At 39.6% G+C, this 17,994-nt stretch overlaps 1 protein-coding gene across 2 annotated transcripts in view; it reads left to right on the forward strand.

The window, feature by feature from the left end:
• ndc80 (NDC80 kinetochore complex component) overlaps positions 1-17,994 on the forward strand; it is a 55,291-nt gene that overhangs the window by 35,621 nt on the left and 1,676 nt on the right. For both annotated transcript variants that reach the window (XM_055656149.1, XM_055656150.1), the window contains exons 11-16: positions 4,024-4,229; positions 6,693-6,848; positions 10,353-10,442; positions 10,553-10,645; positions 13,880-14,010; positions 16,189-16,291. In XM_055656149.1, coding sequence (XP_055512124.1) covers positions 4,024-4,229; positions 6,693-6,848; positions 10,353-10,442; positions 10,553-10,645; positions 13,880-14,010; positions 16,189-16,291 — 779 coding nt within the window. The remainder of the gene's footprint in view (positions 1-4,023; positions 4,230-6,692; positions 6,849-10,352; positions 10,443-10,552; positions 10,646-13,879; positions 14,011-16,188; positions 16,292-17,994) is intronic.

The following is a 17,994-nucleotide window of genomic DNA, read 5'->3' on the forward strand; positions in this document are numbered from 1 at the left end:
AATTTGGAACAAAAGGAGAATTTATTGAAATAATGATGTGTACTGATCATGAATCGTGAATCTTTCCTGGAAAATAATTGGTATCAAGTTTTCAAACCGTTTAAAAATGGTATGTCACATCTGATATAATTTTTGAGTAATTTCGGGCCATAGCTTTGTAGGAGCTAACATATGCAGCTTTGAGATAGCACCACTCTTGCTGCCCAATCAGTGTGTCACTGGAGTTTCAGTGTTTAATGTGCAGATACAGCATAGGAGCAGGCCCTTTGGCTCATTGAGTCTACCCTGACCAGCAATCCGTGTACATTGGTTCAATCCCAAATTGGGGACAATTAACAGAAGCCAATTAACCTACAAACCTGTGCAGCTTTGGAATGTGTTATGAAGTCCCAGGAGATAACCCACCCAGTCACGGGGCGAATGCACAAACGCCGTACAGACAGCACCTGTAGTCAGGAACGAACCCAGGTCTCTGCCGCTGGAAGGCAGCAACTATACTGATGCGCCACTATGTCGCACCAAAGGTATTATTGTGGTAAGCCTATAAGACATAGGAGCAGAATTAGGCCATTCAGACCATCGAATCAACTCTGTTATTCAATCATTGCTGATCTGTGTTTCCCTCTCAACCACATTCTCCTGCCTTCTCCCTGTAACCTTTGACACCCTTAATAATCAAGAACCTGATCTCCCGGTTGCTCAACACTTTAATTCTCCTTCCCATTCCCACACAGACCTTTCTGTCCTAGGTCTCCTACATTGTCAGTGAGGCTAAATGCAAATTGGAGGAACAGCATCTCATATTTCACTTGGGCAGCTTACAGCCCAGTTGTATAAACTTGATTTCTCTAACTTCAGGTAGCATTGGCATTCCCTCTCTCCTTCCCCCATCCAAGTTGCATTAGCCCCTTGTTTTCAGCCAACAAACAGCTAGCAATGGCATGTTTCCTTTATCATCATTACTTTTTTGCATATTTTTCATTCATTGTTCTTTATCTCTCTACATCGTCGCCATACCTCTGGTTTTCCTTATCCCTAACCAGTCTGAAGAAGGTTCTCGACCTGAAACGTCGCCCATTCCTTCTCTCCAGAGATGCTGCCTGTCCCGCTGAGTTACTCCAACATTTTGTGTCTATCTTCGGTTTAAACCATCATCTGTAGTTTCTTCCCACACAAGAATCTATCAATCTCTGCTTTAAAATACCCAATGAATTGGCCTTGATGACCGTCTGTGGCGATGAATTCCACAAATTTGTCATCTTATGGCAAAATAAATTCCTCCGCATCTGCGTTCTGAATGTAGCTTTTTTTTTAGGCTGTACCCTCTGGTTCTAGATTCTTCCATTACTGGAACGTCGACTCATTTTAGGCCTTTCATCTGGTAAGTTTCAATGAGATCTCTCGCGAGTTCAGGCCCAGTGAATCCAAACGCTCCTCATATATTCACATAATAATCCCCGGGATCATTGTAGGAAACCTCTGGACCTTCTCCAAAGCCAGCACATCCTTCCTTAGATATGGGCCGAAAACTGCTCACAATATTCCAAATGTGGCCTCACCAGTACCAGATAAAACCTAAGCATTATATCTTTGCTTTTATATTCTAGTCTTGTCAAAATGAATGCATTGCGTTATTGCATTTGCCTTCCTATCAATCCAACTGGCAAATTAACCTTTCTGGAATCCTGTACCAGCACTCCTAATTCCTTGCACCTCTGATTTCTATATCATCTGCCCATTTAGAAAGTAGGCTTGCCTTTATTCCAACACACACTGCCTGTACAGCACTCGTTTTGTGATACGTTACGAATGTATAATATGCTATAAGTATTTATTTTATGGTTCAGGATGGCTAACAAAGAAGGCATATATTGCACATACCTAATTAACCTTCGGAAGGAGGAGGTGAGCCACCTTTATTCACTAATGCAGTTCTTCTGGGGAAAGCTATCAAATTCATGAGAGATAATTTCCCATGTCCAAAGCCATGCTGATTATTCCTAATCAGTCATTGCTTATCCAAATGCCGGTAGATACTATCCCTAATATTCCCTTCCACTGACATCAGGCTCACTGGCCTGTAGTTTCTTGGCTTGTCCTTGATACCCTTCTTAAATAACTACAACATTAGCTTTTCTCCAGTCTTCTGGAACTTCGACTGTGGATAAAGATGATACAAATTTTACAAAGGCCGCCCCAATTTTTTCCTGAGTTTGCATGTTCTCTCCTTGACCTACAACGTGGATTTTCTCCAGGAGCTCCGGTTTCCTACCACACTCCAAAGACGTACAAGTTTGTAGGTTCATTGGCTTGGTAAAATTGTAAGTTGTTCCTAGTGTGTGTAGGATAGTGTAAGTGTGCAGGGATCGCTGGTCGGCGCAGACTCGGTTCACCAAAGGGACTGTTTTCACGATAAATTAAACTCCTATTGCTGAATTCCTATACTTCCACAATCTTCTCAATAATAACAGATGAGAAACATTCAGTTAATATCTTCTCCATTTGTTGTGGCTGTTCACAAAGATGATCATGCGCTGCTTTAAGGGGACCTATTATTTCCCTGGACAACATTTTACATGCAATATCAGTAGAATCTCTAGATTTTCCTTTACCAGATTCATTTCATGTCTTCCAGCCCTCCTGATTACATTAAGCTACACTTCTTATATTTGCCGATTGATTCACTTCATCACAACTGCCTAAATCTGATGTATACTTCCTATTTTTCCTGACCAGAGCCTCAACATCTTGCATCAACCAGGGTTCTGTGAATTTGCCATCCTTGTCCTTTAACCTCTCAGGAACATGCTACCCTGTATTCTTGTTATCTTGCATTTGAAAGCCTTCCACTTGCAAACAAACTCAACCAACCTCTGCATGTTCTTGCTTATTGCCTCCAAAATCGTCCTTGTGTTAATTTAGGGCCTTAACCTCTGGGCCAGGCCTAACTTTCTCCATAACTAATGTAAAACTGATAGAATTATGGTCACTGGTCCAAAGTGCTCCCTCGCTGACACTTCAGTCACTTGCCCTACTTCATACACGGAGAAGTGTGTCCAATGTTTGGTCCTCTCTAACAGGGGTCCCTGCGTATTGATTAAGAAAGCTTTCTTGGAGAGTGACCAATATCATAAAACTACCAGGGAACAGGATTGACTTTTGCTGTGCTGTCTTCAGTATTTGAATTTGTTTTGGTAAATGAAAATGGAAATTGCATTTCTGTCAATGCCTGACATGATCTGTGTCTGTGGAATTCTCTGCCTCAGAGGGCAGTGGAGGCAGGTTCTCTGGATGCTTTCAAGAGAGAGCTAGATAGGGCTCTTAAAAATAGCGGAGTCAGGGGATATGGGGAGAAAGCAGGAACAGGGTACTGATTGGGGATGATCAGCCATGAACACATTGAATGGCTCAAAGGGCTGAATGGCCTACTCCTGCACCTATTGTCTATTGACCTGGGTCAGTCAAAACTTTGTTTAGAGACAACTGAATTTGTAAACAGCGAAGACTATCAGTATAGTTTGACACACCGTGAGCAGAACACTGCCTAACCGTATGATTTGACACGCCGTATTGATGGATCCATACGAACAATCACAAATGTTTACGTCTTACCTTGGCTACTTGTGCTTGAAGTCATCAGCTGTCAAAAGCCAGTGCCTAAATACTTCCTGTCGCATATTTTGCAAAAAGTTTCTTATATATGAGTTGTTTTAAAAATACAATGTGGAAACTGGTCTTTGGGCTCACCGAGTCCGTGCCGACCAACGATCACCCATGCACTAGTTCTATGTTAATCCAATTTCACTTTCTCGTCACCTGGGGCAATTTAATGGGATAATATTCCACATGTCGACAGGAACCAAATGAAGAGCTTTAGGAATGTTAACCTTTGATAGAATTGTTATCTTACTGGATAGAGTTTAACATGTTAATATGCAATGACTTTAATCATTCTTTACCTTTTTTATGCGTTATATTTGTTAATGGTTATGTGCTGGAACATGTGTGCTTTGTGTTTTAAAGTACTGGAGTTGGATGCAATTAATGAAGAGAACAAAAGATTGCAGCAGATATATGATCGGCAGGAAACTTCAGCTGTTGATGTAATGAAAATCAATCGCGAGAAAAATGAATTGCATCAGACATTAATTTTCCTGAGCGAAAGTTTGGAAGATGCAGAGAAGAGGATGTGGAATGAAGAGATAAAAGTGTCAAAGGCCAAGGAATTGGTGAGAAGGTGGCATGGTGCTCTGCAATGCAAGATTATAATGTTAGATGCTTACTTAGCTAATTCATAGATGTAATTCTTGCTAATTCCAAAGTCAAGAAATGTTGATGAAATGTATGGTGTTCTGGATCGTGACTCTGGCTCTATGAATATTAGCACTGTTCGTGATTTTCATATATCTGAGATCTAAAACTTGTCCTAGCCTTCATTTGTAAATAAAGTCTTAAACTCCAAACCGATAGATTTCAACAAGCGTTTTTTATAAAATCATGGGATTAACTCCTTTCCCCTAAACCTATCCATCACTATGAATGGTTTATCAAGCTACACACTACCTAGTAGCTGTCTCTTAAACTCATCTGGAGCCAGCCTGAGCGTGTCCCAGTGAGGTAAAACTTGGCAGGGCTCAGAGCTCAAAGTTTACTATGTCTGGACAGAAGCTACAAATTCAATAATATAAATATATGCACGACAATTCATGTAGGATGGACAAATATGTAAAATATTATAAACGATCTCTGGTATGATCTCTGTGCTTGAACAACTTTAACTTTGACTTTTTACATATACAGTAAACTTAAAAAAATTAAGCGCTGTTTAGACGTCTGTCGGCTAGATGTTCTGGTCAATTGGTTTCTATTAATAAAATATGTTTAGTTCACTTATTAAAAGATGTTGCACAGTAATATATTTCCAGAGGCCCTGGTATGTTTGAGGAATGTGGGGATAGGTCTCCAGCGAGCCAGATGCTGACCGATTAGGATTACCACACTTTGGGATAACAGGTTATTGAAGTTTTACTGCACTTCTCTCCAACTATTATTCTGAATATAACACATTCCAGCAAACACTAAAGAACCTGGCACCATCTGTGCAGGCAGTCACCCCTGCACATTGCTGTCTTGCCAGCTGTCATTAATTTAGATTACTTTTGACCATAACTCACCCTCGAGATCACTGGGGAGGGAAACTGTTTTTCACATTTCATAAGGCATACATCCTCGGCTTCCTCCAGGTTACAAAATTTATCCTGAACCTCCTTATTTTATAATACAAAAGTCATATTGATGGCAGACACAAAAAACTACAGATGCTAGTTTACACAGAAGAAGTCAAGGTACTGGAGTAAACTCAGCGGGTCAGTCAGCGTCTCTGGCGAACATGGATAGGTGATATTTTGTGTCTGGACCCTTTGTCAGACTGAAGAATCCTGACCCAAAACATCACCTACGGCAGTTTGATTGATAGCCTCCCCTGTGATTGTAACAACTTAATCCTAATTAACTGCTAAAGGATCATAAGCTGTGAAATAAAAATCTTTGGTGTTTGTCCATATGAAATATCTCGGCATTCTGAAAAGTTGGTGAATGGGTTTTATTGCTGTGACTTTCCTATATTTACCATTTTCAAAGGTTTGTGAAGACAGAACCAGTCATACTCATGCTATTTTTGTTGCTTGTTGACTTGTAAACCTTTGACTGCCCAGTACTAGGTTCAAAGTCAGACTGCACCAATTAAGCTTCCCTCATCACTCATAGCCCTTTTGAGAAGTTCAGCACAGATATTATTGATCCTTTGTGACATGCTGGGAAAATAATTTGATCAGTTTTTAGTTCATTTTGGTTTACAGTAAATTAAAATGGATGTGTATGGCTCAACCCATGGAGTTTTCTAATTTTCAATCACTTTAAAGCTGAAACTTAAGGAAGTATTTTAGGATGACCAGAGTACATGTAATCTTATAGTATGGTTTTTGAGATTAGGCACCACTCATTTCTAAATTCAACAAAGCTCGAGTAGAGCTTGTGCAGTGCTCTGAACCGCTCAGGACTCCAGGTCTCACCAGGGTTTTTATTGCTGATGTACACCTTTCATTTTACATCTGGCTATGAGACTGGAATTTTTTTAGCCTTGTGATTTTTTTTATTTTTTTTTTTACCCATCTGTAATTTGTGTACAAGAATTCCAAAAACTGGCTTTTCACTGCGTCTTTTGTAACCTTGTACCTGGCCTTATTTTTCATATCTTAAACCATTGTTATGTTCCAAAGTAGATTGAATATTAAAATTTAACGACTGGTAGATCAAGCAATTTGGTAGAGGAAATTTATTTTTAAGACAGGTTGGCTCTTTGGATTGATCATCTGGATTTACCTTGCTTTATGGGCATATAAATAACTGCCATGTGGTCAAAATTCACACTGATTCAGGATTTTTATTTCGATGATAGAAATGTATTTTGAAGTGGGAGCATGAGGCTCTTGCCAGATAAAAAATAAAAGCAATTTTTTCTGATGCAAGGGTGAATGTGCTGATTTCCATTTGCTTGGTTGATGTGCTGCAAGCAGTGAGACAATAATACCCTGTTTGGTGTGCTGACTGTATCTGTTGAAATTTTTCATTTGTATTGATCTCCTGTTTATGATCTATTGTTCAATCTTCTTTTATTATTGCATTTGCTTTAGCTGGAAGTCAGACTGCAGGAGTATCATACTATGGCTCGGAAACACAAACTAATCCCCAAAACAGCTGAAAATGCTCAAGGACGTGATTTTGAGATTAATTTTGTGGATTTTGCCGCAGGCAAAAAGAATTTATTGCAAAATACATTAAAAATAAAGGTAAAGTATTTTATAATTTTTATATAATTAGTTATAGAATTATGTAGTAAGGAAATTAATCCTTTGTCTCAACTTGTCGATGCTGACCAAGATGTTTCCCTGAATTGGTCTAATTTCCCTGTGTTTTGGATCACATCCCTCGAAACCTTCTCCATCCACCTAAGTGTCCAAATGTCTTTTAAACATTGTAATCATTCCCATCTTTATGGCTTCCACAAAATTCTCCCGGGCCTTTCCATTTACTGTGCCAGTCCTGTTCTGGTTTAAGTCAAGTCAAGAGTGTTTAGTCCAATGCACAGGGAATGGAAAAATGAAATTCTTGCTGCATCTTTACAGCCACATAAATGCCATAACACAACAAATAAATACAAAATAATACTGTAAATGATCAGTAATAATAGGTAACAAAACCATAATAGTTTAACGTAATAAAATGTAACAATTCTAATTTGGCTAAGTTAAATTCCACCTGTGTTACTTGGTCCACTGCCCAGTTCTAGATTGTGTTGTAATCTTAACAACTTCACTGCCCAGTACACCAATTTTTTGTGTCGTCTACGAATTTAGTAACCATTTTAACAAAGGTAGACAAAAATGCTGGGGAAACTCAGCGGGTGAGGCAGCATCTATGTAGCAATGTTACAAAATTTTGAGATTTAAAAAATCAAGTCTGCAATTCATCCCATCAGATAAAGCATAAAAAGAAGTTTAATTTGACACCTAATTCACTTTCATATCTCAAGTATTTAAAAAGTTATGGCTATTTTCATACTCGGCAATTAGCATCTTGTTCCCTATTGATTTTCTATGGACATAACAAAAGCTGTGATTGTGGACAGTTAAAAGCACATAACTTTCTTAAACATTAAGAGAACTGAATGAAATTTTCAATTATCATAGATTGAAGCATTCTGAAACACATATAAAATAATCTTACTTGGATGACCTGAAATTAAAGCATATAATTAGTTAGTTACCCAAATGTAGCTAATTTCAAACTTCAATTACTAGATCTAAACATCTATCCATTTCTTAATAAATGATTAACATTTTTAAATAGCCTAAGTGTCCAAATAATATTCACAAATAATTCACAATAAAACATGATTTTTTAAATCTCATTTACATTAACTTATAGGCCAAGTGGAAAGGAATTTAGTGTTCAATTGCTGTAAATTAAAGTCCATTTAAATCGGCTTTCTAGTGGGATCCTGTGAACGCGCTGGTTTAGAACGTTCACATTGCGGTACTCAAATGCCCAGAAAAATACTGCGGGATATAATGGGGCTCAAATTAGCTACTCGCAACATTAAACTTCGTATAAAGGGATCTTAAGAAGCCCTTTTTAACGTAAAAATAAACAGCCTACCTTCCGTTTTCCCCTGTATGAGATCCGACCCGTTGTCGGCGGTCACGGGTTTAGAGGTTAATTTTTAACCTACTATAACAAGTAAAGAAAGCCCTTAAAACTAAAAATAGCCCCAGCTGCGGAATCTTCCAGCGATTTTTCGTTAATAATTAACTAGGCTGAAAAACCTCGATTTGAACAGCCTAGGGAAAATCGCTTTTTAAACCCACCCCCCTCTAAATGGCGCCAAAATCGCGCACACGGGCTGGGACAGATTTTCAGCGATCTTCAGGTAGGCTTTGCAACATACCTAATCTATGGAGCAAAGGAATAGGCAACGTTTGGCGTCGAGGCCCTTCTTCAGACTGATGTAGGGGGGGGGGGGATTAAAAAAAAAGGAAGAGGTGGAGACAGTAGGCTGTGGGAGAGCTGGGATGGGGAAGGTGGGAGAAAACAAGGACTACCTGAAATTGGAGAAGTCAATGTTCATACTGCTGGGGTGTAAACTACCCAAGCGAAATATGAGGTGCTACTCCTCCAATATGCGCTGGGTCTAACAATGTTGTCCAATATAGAAGACAAATAACAGTGGGCCCAGCACTGATCCCTGTGCTGCAACACAAGTCACAGGCCTCCATTATTAACAACTCTCCACTACCACTCTACTTAATGTAACTAGTCCGTTGTTATGTCCTGGATCTCATGTGATCTGATCTTTGGACCAAGATTATCAAAGCCCTTGCACAAGTCCACATAGACAATGTCTCCCACCCCGTTCCTGTCAATCATCTTTATCACTTCATAAAACAATTAAATTTGTGATTTCCCACACAGAGCCAAATAAAGAACAATGCTGTACGAAGTACTCAAGATTTCACTGATACCGAAACAACTGAATCATAATCTAACTACTTATACAATCATACAGTACGAAAATGGCCCCTTTGGTCCAACCTGTCCTTGGCGATGAAGATCCCCATCTAAGCTAGTCCCATTTGCCTGTGTTTGGCCCAAATCCCTCTAAACCTTTTGTATCCATGTATCTGTCCAAGTGTCTTTTAAATGTTATTATAGTACCTGTATCTTCTGGCAGCTCGTTCATAATCGCCACCCTCTGTGTGAAAAGATTACCCCTCTGTTTACTGTTAAGTCTTTCCCCACTTGCCTTAAACCTGTAACCTCTGGTTCTTGATTCCCCTACTCTGGTTAAAAGACTGACCATTCACCTTATCTATAGCTCGTATGATTTTATAAACTTTTTAGGTCACCCCTCAGTCTCTTACATTTCAAGGAAAAAAGTCTTAGTCTATCCAGTTTCTCCTTTCAACTCAACGCCATCCCTGCCATTTACTCCCAATGTCCTGTCAAAATTTGTCCTCCCAACATGCACCCCACACTTGTCTGAATTAAATTCCACTTGCCGCTGTTCCCCACCCAACTTTATCGTTTATCTATGTCCTACTATGTCTTTAGAAAAATGTCCTTGCGACGAAAGATACCACCAATCTTTGAGCCATTGCAAACTTACTAATCGGACCATCTATATTCTCATACATGTGATTTAAATGTTACAACATGGGTCTCAGGACTGATCCCAACTTGCTATTGATTACCATCAGAAAAACACCAATCCATCATGACCCTTCGCCTCCTTAGTGCCCTCCATTTACCTTATGTCGTACCCTATATTGACTTACCAAGCGTCCCCTTGCACTTGTTTGGGATTTAATTCCATCTACCAACATCCTTGTTGTTTACCACACCACAAATTTTCATGTAATCTATAATCTTACTAATCGCAGCTTCTATATTCACATGATTGTTAATATTTATCACAAATTGCAAAGATGGTTGCAGTACCAAAGAGGAGGGGGAGGATGGACATTATCTGTAGAAATTTTGTGATAGATGGGGTATGGTTATTAAAATCTACACAACGACTGGCATCTGATAGCAATCCAGGACTTGATCAGCTCAATTGAATTTCCCCTCTGGTGGTGCTTGCATCCAAAACAAATTCACCAAGCTTGGAAAACTTAAACAATTTAAATGCAAAGTGGCATTTTTTGATTTTTAAACTGTCAAAGATTTATGGATCAAATAAATTATGTTACAATAATCCATCCAGTTTTATGTGATCTGTATTGTTTTTACAGCATGACTTAATGGCACTCGTAAAGCAACAAAATGAAGAAATTCAGCAGCTAAAAGACAAAAAAATTAGTGGACAAGAGGCAAATGAGCAAGTATGGTTATATTCGATGCTGGGAATTTAATGAAACATTCTATGAACAAAATTTGCTATCGATGTATGGATTCAGATTTATCTGCTAAAGATGAATATTATTTCATCCAGATTCAGACCATGATGGATGACAAGGCAAATGATTTGAAGATGTTAAAGGAACAAATCCGTAAAGTGGATGAAACGATTGATCAAGAAAAAGAGGTAAATCATTTAAATTTCGTTCAAATGCTAAATGAATAGATGTTATAGCTCATCATCAAAAATATATTTTACTTAATCGTTACAAAATGATTATTTGATGTTGAACCATGAGGCATTTTAAGTGACAAAAATTGTAGTTTGAAGGAGGACGAGAGAAATGCAAATAATTTAAAGGTTAGAGGACAAGGAAAGGAACTCCAGGGCAATGGCATGGTCACCAGTGGCTGAACAATACAAGCAGACATTTCTATGTACCTCAAATATATATCGGCCCCCCCCATAAGAACATCGCATTTTTTGAGTGTCGCCTACTGTTGAAAACATCCCTGCTCTATCCTGTTATGCCCCCTTAAGATCTTGTATATTTGAATTAAGATCACCACCCATTCTCTAAATTTCAAGGAATGTAGGCTTCAACAATTTAGTTGCTCTTGGTAGACATTTCTCAAACAGGAATTAGCCTAGTGTATCTTGTTTGTACTGCCTCCAATGCTACTTTAAATTTTTTGGAGGGGGTAAGAGCGACAAAACTGCATGCAGTATTTCAGCTGTGGTTTTGTCTATATTGTGTATAATTGCAATAATACCTCCCTATTTCTAATCCCCAACCCCTTTGCAATGAAGGCCAAAATACTGTTTGCCGTAAATACTCAATGAACCGGAAGAGGGATCCCGACCCGAAACATCGTTGCCTCCACAAATGCTGCCTCACCCGCAGAGTTCCTGCAGCACTTTGTGTTTTTAATCATTGAATCTGCCTGCCACCTTTCTGTGTTGTGCACGTTGGTGGTTCAGGCAGAAACGATAGTGGCATTTAAGATACACTCGGAAAGGCACATGGAAATGCAGGGAATGGACGGATATGGATTATGTGCATGCTAAGAGTTGGTTTTGGCATCATGTTCGGCTCGGACGTTGTGGGCCGAAAAGCCTATTCTTCTGCGGTACTCTTAACAGCTAGATCCGTCTGTATGTTATTCACTTTCAGTATCTCCATTCCGATCATTCTCTATGCTTTTATCTCATGATTCCTCCCATTGCTAGTTGTATGCTCCTTCACAAACAATCGCCATCCCATTGCAGAATCACAGTATCCTTATCCCCAACAACACCAGTTGTTTTCATAATATTGGCAAATTTGAAAACGTCATACTTCCGCCAAGTCATTAAGTTAATTAGTGAAAAATTACAGGCCAAGAAGTGATCCCTGCATTACTCCATTAGTTACCTACTTCTGATCAAAAAGGGACTAATTTATTCCAACCCTTTAATGAGAGCCATTTTTCAATACATTCTAATACATTTCCTCCAATACCACGGCCTTTTAATATATGTACCATCCTCTTGCATGGCAACTTGACAACGGCCTTTTGGAAATCTAAAACCACTACATCTTCAGGCTTCCTACTATCAACTCTGTTACATCAATGGGCCACTGTCTCTGCAGCAACTTCCTTTAAAAGCGTAGCATGCAGTCCATCAGATCCTGATGATCTGTCACCTTTAGCCTCTGTTTCTCCAATACTTTATCCCATGTAATTGGGATTCTTGTAATTTCTGCCATGTTATTTGAAATTAACCCATCTGACATTTAAGGGATATAAGCAATGTCTTCTAGAGTGAGGATTTGTGCCAAAAATGTATTGGGCATATTTACTATTTCTTTGATTTCTCAATAATTCACCAGCCTTGCTCTCTGGAGGCATCACATTTACCTTGGCTGCCCTATTTCTATTTATATATCCACAAAAAGTTACTACTTCCCTCAAAATTAATTTTCTACCTTATGTGCTTTTTGGTCTTATGCTACTGGAACCTAAAAAATGACCACTCCTCCTGTCCACCACTAACCCATGCAACATTGTAAACCCTACTTTCAATTTAACATCCTTTACCCATGTTAACCATGGATTCTGCCTCTTTCTCATTGAATCCCCATCTTGTGATTGGGTAAAATTTTGCTGCATCTGGTAGACCAGCTGTTTCAATATCTGCCTCTGTTCCTCTTCTGACTTGTCTCTATTTATGTTTGCCCAGTCTTTCTTAGACATGTCGTCCTTTATACTGTTACTAGACCAAGTGCAGACCCGTTGGGTCTGTTCCCCCAACGTGCGGCATGCAGCATCACACACTAACTACCCCCCCCCCCCCCCCCCCCCCCCCCCCCCGAGGAGAGGGGGGGGGGGAGAGGAGAGGGGGGGGGGGAGAGAGAGTGCCTTTTTACTTCAACCAAAACCCAAACAACCATTTGCAGGCAGTGCTTTTTTACCTCTAACCATATTTTCATTTTCAAACCAAATTAAGGGTACTCACAGTGCTGTAGACATTTGTCAGTGTCATTCAAAGCTCTGATTGAGGCACACCACTTGCAGAGACTGATTGAGGCACACCACTTGCAGAGACTGATTGAGGCACACCACTCCCTGGTTTTATAGTCCCTTCCCCTGCCTCCAGCGGGGGCAGCAGAGAGAATGGGGAATTTAGTAAAAACATTAATATCTCTGTCATATTTCATCGACGGGAAAAATCCTCGGCACACATACGGCGGAGGAGGTCTCTGAGCGAGGTGACCAAAAATGACGGCCGTAGGTGGCGCCGTTCTCTCGGAAATCGCAGCACAGATCGCCAAAACCGGTCAAGAACAGAGTTTTAGTAATATATAGATAATTGCAATTATTTAAATTGCAGATAATGATTAAGGACCTATCATGTTATTTCTTTAACTGCAATTGGAATTCTATCATATTGTGGTCATAGCTCCCTTAGGGATCTTTAATCCCTTACTAATCCTTCCTCATTAAACAAGAGCAGATCTAAAATATCTCATTCCCGGATTGGCTCCAGTGTGCTGCTCTAAAAAGTAATCCACAATGCAATACACAAATTCTTTTTCGGCAAAGCATTGCCTGGCATATTTGTCCGATCATTATGTAGATCAAAATTCCCGTGATAATTACAGTTGCCTTTCAAACATTCCCATGATATTTCTCCATTTTTGCTCTTGCCTATTGAGAGGTTGCATTTTGGGTATTTGTAGATTATCCCAACATTTGTCTTCCTACCCCTACTATTTTATCTGGGGTTGGGGAGTGGGGTTATATTCAGAATGAAGTACAATGCACCATTAGCTGACATGCAAAGTGAATGTTGAGTGGAAAAAATATGTACACAAGTCAACATAAGTAACTCTAAATTTGATATTGGAAAAAAAGTTATATAATCTCAATTACGCAGGAAGATAAACAAAAAATGGCAAAGCAACATGAAGAGATTGAATCACTACAGAACAAGGCAAAATGGCTACAGAAGACCTCGAAAGAAGATTTAGATGAAGCAATTGGACAACTGAAAGCAGCTAAATACAGGCTTGTACCACTTCATGTTTTGGTATTATTGGGAACGGTGGTTAAGTTTCACTACAATACAACATTTTTCATAATGCAGGAATATTATTTCTTTCCAGGCTTCAATTGCACAATTATGTTAAAACAGAAGAGAGAAAAAAAAACATTCATCTTAGTTACAGTGCCCTCCATAATGTTTGGGACAAAGACACATCATTTATATGCCTCTGTACTCCACAATTTGAGATTTGTAATGGAAAAAATCACATGTGGTTAAATTGTCAGATTTTATTAAAGGCCATTTTTATAAATTTTGGTTTCACCATGTAGAAATTACATCTGTGTTTATACCTAGTCCACCCATTTCTGGGCACCATAATGTTTGGGACACATGGCTTCATAGGTGTTTGAAATTGCTCGTGTGTTTAAATGCCTCCTCAATGCAGGTATAAGAGAGCTCTCAGCACCTAGTCTTTCCTCCAGTCTTTCCATCACCTTTGGAAACTTTTATTGCTGTTTCTCAACATGAGGACTAAAGTTCTGCCAATGAAAGTCAAAGAAGCCATTATGAGTGATAAAACAAGAATAAAACTGTTAGAGATATCAGCCAAACGTTAGGCTTACAAAAATCAACTGTTTGGAACATCATTAAGAAGAAAGAAAGCATTGGTGAGCTTACTAATCACGTGATTTTTTTTTCTATTACAAATCTAAAATTGTGGAGCAGAGAGGCAAATAAATAAATGATGGGTCTTTGTCCCGAACATTATGGAGGGCACTGTATTAGTTTTTAATGCATTGCACAACCATTACCTGTTCTGGCCTTTATTTATGGAAAGGTAATTAATGGAAAAAGCTGAAGATGTTTAGATGATGAACACAGAACTCCTACAGGCCATTGTTTGCATATCCGTTACCAGAGTCCAAACAATGTTGTTCTTAGTTCTGTTGTGGAAGGAGAATACCTGAAGACAGTAAAAAGATTCAAGCATGTGCTCAAACCTTTCTAGAAGAAATGCAACATTCCCACCTGGGAACCTCTGGCCCATGATCGCCAAAATCGAAGAAGCAATTGTGTTAGGTACTGAGAATCTAGAGAGCCTGCGCTGGGAGCTCACAAAACATGCTTCGGGAACAAAAGGAGTGCATTCCTTCCCAAATGCCACACATTACACATCAAACATCTCCTGCTCCATCTGTGAGGTCTGTGCGACACAGAGGTCTTTTATTGTCACGTGTACCATTTAAGATACAATGATATTCGAATTACCATACAGCTGTGCTAAAAAAAGCAACGACACACAACTACATAAAAGTTAACATAAACATCCACCATAGTGGATTCCCCACATTCCTCACTGTGATGGAAGGCCATAAAGTCTAATTTTCCTTCTTTATTCTCCTGTGGTCGGAGCAGTCTAACCATCCGTCGAGGCAATCAAGGCTCCAGTGTCGGGTCAATCAAAGCTCCCGCGTTGGGGTGGTCGGAGCTCCCGAATTCGGTTCCTAACCAGGAACACGAGCTCCTCGATGTTAAAGTCCGCAGGCTTCCGCGGTTGGAGCTCCAAGGTTGATCCCTGGCAAAAAGATCGACAGCTCCACGGTGTTAAGTCCTGCAGGCTCCCGCGGTTGGAGCTCCCGAAGTCGGCCTCCAGCAAAGAGGCCGCCAGCTCCTTGATGTTAGGCCATAGTGCGGACGGAGATATGATCCGGGATAAAAAATTGCATCTCCGTCGAGGTAAGAGATTAAAAAAAAGTTTCCCCAACCTCACCCCCCACAAAAAACAAGCTAAATAACACTAAAACATACATTTAACACATCCTATAAAACAACAAAGAAGGAAGTGACAGACAGACTGTTGGCAAGGCAGCCATTGCTGGTGCCAGCCAGTGGTTGACTCTTTCCTCCATTGATTGTTGTTGGACATCCTATCACTGTAAGAAATAGAACCCTGCTGAGTTTAAATGGAGCATTTGGTTTAAACAAGAGCTTGGGAATTAAACGTTCCTTAAGAGCAAGCAGAATGGTAAGTAATGAAATAATATTTTACGGTTCAGATAGTTAAGTTAATGGAAGGTGAGGGTAGTAAATGTTATTTCACTGCCATATCTATAAACGTTGACATTAGCTTAAATTACTTACATGGCTAGTGTTTTATCTCTAACAAGTTGCTCTATTTGCAATAATTTGCTCCCCAGGTATGATGAAGTGGAACAGAAGACCACAGAAGCAAGGAGAAAAGCGATTAACAACATGCATTATTCCATGGATACAATGGGCCATCATGTTGCCGGTGTAGAGGTGGGTATCTTAAAATTCCACTAGATGGTAGGAACATGCATAGAGGCAATAGACAATAGGTGCAGGAGTAGGCCATTTGGCCTTTCGAGCCAGTACCGCCATTCAATGTGATCATGGCTGATCATTCCCAATCAGTACCCCGTTCCTGCCTTCTCCCCATATCCCGTCCCTGCTATTTTTTTATTTTTTTTTATATTTTATTTTATTAGAAGTAAGCACAATCATATGGCACCAAAGTGCCTAATATCTATTTTCATAATACATTTTATGTACAACTTTTTTTTTTGTTACATTGAAAAAAGATGAGAATAAGAAAAAGAAGTTAGATAGTAAAGGATAGAAAAATGTGAAATATATAGTGTGTGAAGAAAGAAAACGAGTAAATGAAGAAAGTTGAGAGAGAAAATAGTGAAAAGAAAAGGAGATCATTATTTATAGTCTTGACCAACCCTCGTCCAGTCCTGAAACAGTTATTTTTTACAATTGTGTTGCACCATATGATTCCAAAAAAACGACGAATGGAGACCAACTCGTTATGAATTGGTCTGATTTATCCATTAGGAGGAATCGCATTTCCTCAAGATGAGCGGTGTCCAACATACTTGCAATCCACATTTTAAGCGTTGGTATTGATGTACCCTTCCAAAATTTAAGTATTAATTTTTTTGCTATTATTAAACCATAATTAAGGAATAGATTTTGAGACGCGTTCAATTTATTCCCATCTTCCATTACACCAAATATAATCATTTCAGTATTAGGTTCCATTCTTGTCTTGAATAATTTTGTAAGTATTTCAAAAATATCATTCCAAAATCTATAAAGTTTTATGCAGGAAACTAAGGAGTGTGTTATAGTTGCCTTTTGGGCTAGACATTTATCACAAGTGGCGGATATATTTGGATAAAATTTGTTCAATCTTGTTTTTGAATAATATAATCTATGTACAATTTTAAATTGTATTAGATTATGTCTTACATTAATTGAACATTTGTGAATATATATCAGGTATTTTTCCCATTTAACCTTCGTACCGTCCCTGCTATTTTTAAGAGCCCTATCTAGCTCTCTCTTGAAAGCATCCAGAGAACCTGCCTCCACCGCCCTCTCAGGCAGAGAATTCCACAGACTCGCCACTCTGTTAGAAAAAGTGTTTCCTCGTCTCCGTTCTAAATGGCTTACTCCATATTCTTAAACTGTGGCCCCTGATTCTGGACTCCCCCAACATCGGGAACATGTTCCTGCTTTTTTTTTTTTCTCGACCCGAAACGTCACCCATTCCTTCCCTCCAGAGAGGCTGCCTGTCCCACTAAGCCACTCCAGCACTTTTGTGTCTATGTCTCTTGTGATAAATATTACACGCACTTATAGGTTAGAACTCTCCAACTCAAAGCGCGGGGAGGATATTGACCGCTTCAGGGGACCAACAGGATGGATTCAGTCTAATTTCCAAACCCGCTGTTCAGGTGAACCTCTTGGTCAAGGCTTTGGTGAAAATGCTAGTGTCTTTGTTTGGGGAAGGAGGGGGGGGGGGGGGTTCCTCTCTGGGATAGGGTATCCCCCCCCCCCTCACCCGCACGGGTATCTATGGGCTGTGGGTCGATTTGATGGTTCTGTGCGCCTGGCTGGGGGAGTTCCCCTGTCCGGAGTCCGACTCAACTGGTAAGGCAGGGAAAGAGCAAGATTGCCAGGCCAACAATGGT

The sequence above is a fragment of the Leucoraja erinacea genome, chromosome 26 (assembly GCF_028641065.1).
Source record: "Leucoraja erinacea ecotype New England chromosome 26, Leri_hhj_1, whole genome shotgun sequence".
Lineage (NCBI taxonomy): Eukaryota > Metazoa > Chordata > Chondrichthyes > Rajiformes > Rajidae > Leucoraja > Leucoraja erinaceus.